The following is a 7,500-nucleotide window of genomic DNA, read 5'->3' as shown; positions in this document are numbered from 1 at the left end:
GTGCCTTCCTGCCTACCCTGTCGTAAGCCTTTACCAGATCCCTAAAAGCCCAAAAATAAAACATCCTTACCTTTTCCTATACCTTTCTCACATATCTGTCTTACCACAAAAATCTGATCTACACATCCCCTACCTGTCCTAAAACCACACTGTTCCTCACCAATTACTCCCTCTGTTCCTCTCGTAACTAATAATAATAAAAACTTACTAATAATAATAAAACAATAAAACAAATTGAACTAATAATAATAAAACAATAAAACAGGAAATACAATGGAGCATAACCATGTTTCCTGTTTTATTGTTTTATTATTATTAGTTCCATTTGTTTTATTGTTTTATTATTATCAGTTCCATTTGTATATGAATGTGTGTGTATGTATGTTGTGCGAAACTTTTATGTGACTATAACCTTCCCCAGTTTTCTTATTTTTGTATAAATATTGTGTTCTATTTCTCTTTCTTGTACTCTGAGGATGTCGTAATAGACGAAAACGTTTAGTATTTGAGCTATATTTTCCCTGTGGTTTCTGCAATATTATTTAGTCACGCGTTATTGTGATTATTTTTGCAAATATATATATATGTATATATATATATATATATATATATATATATACATGTATATATATATATATATATATATATATATATATATATACATATATATATATATTTACATACAAAAATAATTACAATAACCCGTGACTAAATGATATTGCAGAAACCACAGGGAAAATAAAGTCGGAATACTAAACACTTTCGTCTATTACGACATCCTCAGAGTACAAGAAATAGAACACAATATTTATACAGTAATAAGAAAACTGGGGAAGGTTATAGCCACATAAAACCTTCGGACAATATACATACACACACATTCATATACACAAATTGTCCCGAACGTTTCTCACTACCTTACAAAGAATTGAAAAACGATATAGATTTACATATCACTAAAGCTGACAAAAGTGATTATTTGGTTATTTTGAACAGATTTGATTATATTGACAATATGAAAAATTTGTTGAATGAAGTCACGTATTCTAAACTCCATAAGAATCCATTTGAGTCAGTTAATGCAGAATTTAACAAGAATCTTAAAAAGTATTTGAAAGAGAATGACTTAATCATTAAACATTTTTCTACTTTGTTACCTTCCTTACCATATTTGTACAGGTTGATTAAAACCCATAAACCTGATAATCCTATTAGGCCTATAATCAGCTTTACTGTTTCCATTTCTTATAAATCATCAAATGGCTAGTGTCCATTCTGAGCCCCCTTGTTGGGTCTATTTCTCATTCTTACATTAAAAAAAACGAAGATTTAATCAACAAACATAACAGTCTAGACCTTACTTATGATTTCGAGTTAGTTTTGACATTAATTCTTTATCTACATGTGTTCCCGTTTTTGATTTGCATGAGTTTCTAAGAAAAAAAAAATCATTCACAGAACTGACCATTACCTGTAGACATTATTATCAATTTGATTAAATATTGTGTGGTTGACTCTAAATTTGTTTTTAATGATGAATTTTATGTTAAAAATTTTGGTATGGCTATGGGGAACCCCTTATCCCCAGTTTTAAGCAATTTGTATTTAGAGTTCTTTGAAAGGGAATTGTTACCTTGTATTCTCCCCCGTAAAGTCATCTGGTATAGATATGTCGATGACATTTTATGTATTTGGCCCACTGATATTAATGTAGACAATTTTCTTATTAAATTAAATGACTTAGTGCCTTCTATTAAATTTAAAACTGAGGTAGAATATGGTAACAAATTGCCCTTTTTAGATGTTTCCATTATTAGAATAGATAGAAGTTTTAGGTTTGACATTTTTAGGAAACAAACCAATATTTTGTCATATGTCCATTTCTATTCTGCACATCATATTAATACCAAAACACAAGTAATATTATCATCAAATTGTACAAATATTACTTGTGTTTTGGTTTAACAAAACAATATCATAGGATAGTAAAGCAGTATCTAGTTTCCTAATTGTACCAATTGTCCTATGGACCTTTCGGCCACATGGTTTTTGTTCTTTTTTATTTTAATTTATTTTATTTATTATTATTATTTTTTCTTGTTACTATCACCATTTCTATGTGTATATGAATGTATATGTATTTTTATTAACATTAACATTTCCATTTGTAATTAAATGTGTTGTATGTATAATGTCCGAAGGTTTTATGTGGCTATGACCTCTCCCAGTTTTCTTTCTTCTGTATAAATATTGTGTTCTATTTTTTCTTTCTTTGTACTCTGAGGATGTCGTAATAGACGAAAACGTTCAGTATTCCGACTTTAATTTCCCTGTGGTTTCTGCAATATTTTTTCGTCACGCGTTATTGTGATTATTTTTGCATATATATATATATATATATATATATATATATATAATTACCATAGTTGTCCCCGGACTCGAACCGAGACTTGTGCGGAGGCAAAGCTGTCGCTCTCGCCGTCATTGGCGATTCTATTCAGGTATTACAGCGACTCAAATCCTTCGGGAGTTAGATTAGCCCCGAGGTTAGAGAATCTTATAGTCTCAGTAGCTTAGTCGGTACAGCGACGGGGACAACTATCGGAATTATTTGATTGACATCGCCGTCATTGGCCATTCTATTCAGATATATATATATGTCTGAATATATATATATATATATATATATATATATATATATATATATATATATATATATGCGAATAAATCACATAAACACGTGATTTACAAAATGTGTAATAAAACCACTTGGAAAATAAAATGAAAGTTGACCGAACGTCTTAAATAGACGAAAACGTTCGGTCACCTTTCATTTTATCTTCCAAGTGGTTTTATTACACACACACATAGAGTGACAAAAGTACTTTTTTTAAAGTTGAAGAAAGACCTTTAGAATTGGTCAACAGTAACTTCAAATCAAAATCAAAACAATGATTGAAAGAAAATGAACATATGACTAAGCAGTTTTCATCTACTTCCCCGTCTCTTTCATATATATCTTCGTCAATCAAAACCCACAAGCCTGATAACCCAGTAAGGTCTATTGCATGTTCTGTAGGATCTGCCAGCTATAATTTGTATAAGTGACTTATGTCTATTTTAAGCCCTTAAGAATAATGCAGACTTGTGAATGAGCTTGACAACCTAAGAATAGATTACAATTTTAAAGTTATGATTTTACTGTCTTACTCACCCATGTTCTTGTTAACGATGTATTGATATATAGGGTGCTCCAGAAAAAATGCCACAAATTTGATCTCAGTTTATTTAAGAACGGACAGAGATGCAAGAACACACTTTAGCATTCTGAAAAGCTAACATGATGGCAATTTTTTCAGCACTCAAGCAAGCTTCTTGAAGTACACGTGCTTGATGTGAGCACCACATCGATTAAAACATGCTTTGATCCGGAGGCAGAAATTCTCCGCGACTTTGCGGCATGTTTCCGCCGTCACATTGGCTGCATAAGCTTCGACACCCTGCTTTAACTGGTCAAAAGTGGTTGGCTTGTTTGCATACACCTCTCCCTTAGACGTTCCCCAGAACCAAAAGTCCAAGGGATTAAGGTCAGGGCTATGAGGTGCCCACTCGTGTTTTGTGCCGAAACTGATCACGCGGGATCCGAAAAGCTCCTTCAGCAAGGCGAGAGAATCGTGAGCTGTATGGGGCGTAGCTGCATCTTGCTGAAACCACATTCTGCTCTTCTGGTGGACAGTGAACCTTTGACCAAGTTCAGTGTTGAACTTGTTGATGATTTCACAGTAACGCTCGCTGTTGACTGGCACTGTCTTGCCACGCCCGTCCTGAAACCGCACGGTCCGAGAAGACCATGTCTGGGGTTGAATGCGATCCATGCAGTCACTTTGGCGTCCTTCAGGTGTTTCTCACTCATCTCCTCAGGAGGCTCCTCGCCCCAGAAAACGTTATTGTGATTGTTTACCGTTCCATTGAGGTGATAATGAGCCTCATCACTGAACCAGGTGTTGTTCAACCACTCAGGTGAGCGCTCCAGCTTCTCGTCCAACCACTCACACATTTCAATGCGCCTGGTCTTGTCCTCATCCTTCAAGACATGAGTGGAAATCCTGTAGGGGAAGAGATTCAGATCATTCCTTATGGAGCGCAGCAGTGTGGTTGGTGAAAAGCTTAGCTCTTGTGCCCGTCTGCGATAGGACTTTTCGGGGCTTCTCACAACTGAGTCCTTGATTTGCCGGCGTTTCTCTGGCGTGAGGATTGGTTTTGCGCCACTTCTACCTTTGTTGCAATTGTGGAGTGTTTGCTCCTTTTCGAAGTGTTGAACAATCCTCCAGATTGACTTGTTGTCCTGTATTTTGACGCTACGGTGAAGTCCAAATTCGTTCTGGAATTTGCGACGAACCTCCACGTACGAATATGTCTCGTACCAGAATTGCACAATTCTTTGCTTCCGCTTTAAAGTGAACATTTTACAGCTGATCTGAAAAAGAAAAACACGGTTAAAATTGCCACTAATTAGTTAACAAGCCCTAAAAAGAAAATATTGGTAAAGCAAAAATTACGATTTTCACAGCCAAAACAAGTTGTGGCATTTCTTCTGGACCACCCGGTATCTTGAAATAGAATTGAAGAAACATGAGTCACCGCTGCCTACTACCATTACAATTAATTTGTTTAAATTATGCATTGTAAATTTAAGTTTTGTGCTTGATGAGAAATATTACAAAAAAAAAATATATATATATGGTTATGGCAAATCACTTTTTCTACTTCCTAGCAATCTTTACGTGGATTTTTTGTAACCAATTTACTACCCAGCATCCTTCCTCATGTTGCAAAGTATAGGTATATTGATGATATCTTATATATTTGGGCTGCTAATGAAGATCCAACATATTGCTTGTCTAAATTTAACGCCCTGGTCCAATCTATCAAATTCACTATGGAAATAGAAAGAAATAACCATTTACCTTTCCTTGATGTAATGATTTACATAAATGAAAGGTCTTTCAAATCTGATGTATATAGAAAACCCATCAATGTTCTTTTATATGTTCTTTCCTATTCTTCTCATCATTGCAGGACAAATATGTCAGTGATATCATCAATTCTCCTTGGAGCGTATAGCATTATAGTCAGGAGTTTTTGGATGGTGAATTCTTATGAATGATTGACGTGGTCTTAAAATTAAAACATCATAAGTACTTCGTAGATAGTTAATTTAAAATGCTTAGAAAATTATATATATATATACAGTATATATATATATATATATATATATATATATATATATATATATATATGCATACACAAACACGCACACATTTGAAGAGAAAGTGAAAGTAAAAGTGGCACCAAACTGGAAGTGAGCATTACGGGAGAGCGACTGAAGGAAGTGGATAGTCTTAAATACTTGGGTGCAAATGTGGCAGGAAAGGGTGGAGTGGAGGTGGAGGTGGAGGTAGAATGTAGATTGAGAGAAGCTAGTAAATGCCTTGGTGGATTAAAAAGTGTAATGAGGAATAGATATTTGGGAATAGATGCTGAGAGGAGACTGTATGAAGGAGTGATTGTGCCAACAGCACTGTATGGGGCAGAAACATGGAACATAAGAGAGAAAGAGGGAAGAAGTTTGAATGTGTTTGAGATGAGGTGTCTGATAAGTATGATGGGGGTTACTAGGCTGGATAGAGTGAAAAATGAGGAGGTAAGGAGGAGAACAGGGGTGGTAAGGGAGTTGGGAGATAGGGTTGATGAAAGAGTATTAGGATGGTTTGGACACATGGAAAGAATTAGAGAAGAAAGACTAGTAAAAGAGGTATGGAAGGCAGATGTGGAGGGAGTGAACATGAGGGGGCGTCCTAGAATGAGATGAATGGATGGGATGAAGGGGGCTTTGGGGGAGAGGGGAATGTCTGCTGAGGAAGTACGGGAGAGGACAGAAGACAGGGGTGAATGAAGAATGGTTGTATATGGATGATGCTGTGATGCATGAGGTGGAATGGGTGGGGAATGGGGGTGAGGTAGTATGTATGAGCAAAAGTTGACGCAGCCCGAAGGGATTTCCCCCCATCTTCTCCTTTTCTGCATGGGGGGACGGAGAGGGGGTCCCCGATTTAATGAAGCGGCCTTGCTGTGGATGTGCTGTGTCTTGTGACACTGTCTCTGACCCAGGGCAGTGAAAAAGATGGAGGGATGACCCGTCATCCAGGAGGTGCTAAGATATGAGGGAGGGTGGAGGGGGTGGAGTGTATTTAGGAATGGAATGGGTGGAATTGGTTCTATGCCTTTCTCTTTTTGGCTACTTCCCTTGTAAGGGTAAAAAAGTCTTGGTATATGTATGTATGTATATATACATATATATATATATATATATATATATATATGTATATATATATATAAACACACACAAATATATATATACATACATATATATATATATATACAAATCTATATGTATATATATCTATCTATATATATATATATGTATATATATGTATATACATATATATATATATATATATATATATATATATATGTGTGTGTGTGTGTGTGTGTGTGTGTGTGTGTGTGTGTGTGTGTGTGTGTGTGTGTGTGTGTGTGTGTGTGTGTGTGTGTGTGTGTGTGTGTGTGTGTGTGTGTGTGTGTGTGTGTGTGTGTGTGTGTGTGTGTGTGTGTGTGTGTGTGTGTGTGTGTGTGTGTTTGTGTGTGTGTGTGTTTGTGTGTGTGTGTTAGATTACTGTTATATCATGTATCTTTTACGTTATATTGATTTTCAGATTTTCTCACTGGAACTAACACGATATTAACCTCGACTAATTAGAAAAAAATCGGAAACCATGGACGTGTTGCTCACCTCAGTTCTTCTGCTTCTCCTGTTGTGCCTCTTCCTGGTGGTGAGAAGACCTTCAGGTTTCCCTCCAGGTAAGTTGAAAAAAATCGTAATTCTCTCCCCTAACAGGAATCTAGGTAGGTGCCCCTTGATCCTACTCGATAGCGGCAGGATTCGAACTGCCTTCACTTTACCCTCTGCCGCAAATAGCGACGCTCTAGCATCCTCTAGATAAAGTTGTCTGAGGTTGATACTATAGCTTTAATGGAGCGAAAGAGTTATCCTTTCTAAACTATGCTAATCCACTCACATATTTATATCTGATAAACAAAATTATCTATTTACATTCTAAAACTAGATAAGTCTCACTTGTCGGAATTTGTGAATCGGTTAGACTTATTTCTATTGTAGTAATTTTGCTGCTTCCATCGCCATTCACTGCCTCCATTGTTGATCAAACTAGTTCTATCAGCTTCTAGAATAGATATGCAACCAAATAGATTGATTTTCCCACGAGTGGTTAGCATTAATAGAAAAGAAAATCTAATGCTATCAGTTCATTTTAAAGTGTACAAAGTCTACATGATGTCTTTCGTCCTCGTTTCTTGGCCGCAGCCAGATGATGTTACAGTAAATGATTTTACATAGTATTCTAGATTCAAAGAACTTCT

General features: G+C 35.9%; 1 protein-coding gene across 1 annotated transcript in view; it reads left to right on the top strand.

Moving 5' to 3' along the window:
• Positions 1-7,500, top strand: part of LOC143032912 (methyl farnesoate epoxidase-like) — a 72,510-nt gene that overhangs the window by 6,093 nt on the left and 58,917 nt on the right. The window contains exon 2 of the mRNA XM_076198173.1: positions 6,777-6,921. Within this exon, the coding sequence (XP_076054288.1) occupies positions 6,837-6,921 (85 nt within the window). The 5' untranslated portion in view covers positions 6,777-6,836. The remainder of the gene's footprint in view (positions 1-6,776; positions 6,922-7,500) is intronic.

Source organism: Oratosquilla oratoria, chromosome 14 (assembly GCF_046742065.1).
Source record: "Oratosquilla oratoria isolate Oo_2021 chromosome 14, ASM4674206v1, whole genome shotgun sequence".
NCBI classification, from domain to species: domain Eukaryota; kingdom Metazoa; phylum Arthropoda; class Malacostraca; order Stomatopoda; family Squillidae; genus Oratosquilla; species Oratosquilla oratoria.
Note: the sequence above shows the minus strand (reverse complement) of the source record. Positions and strands in the feature narration are given on the sequence as shown.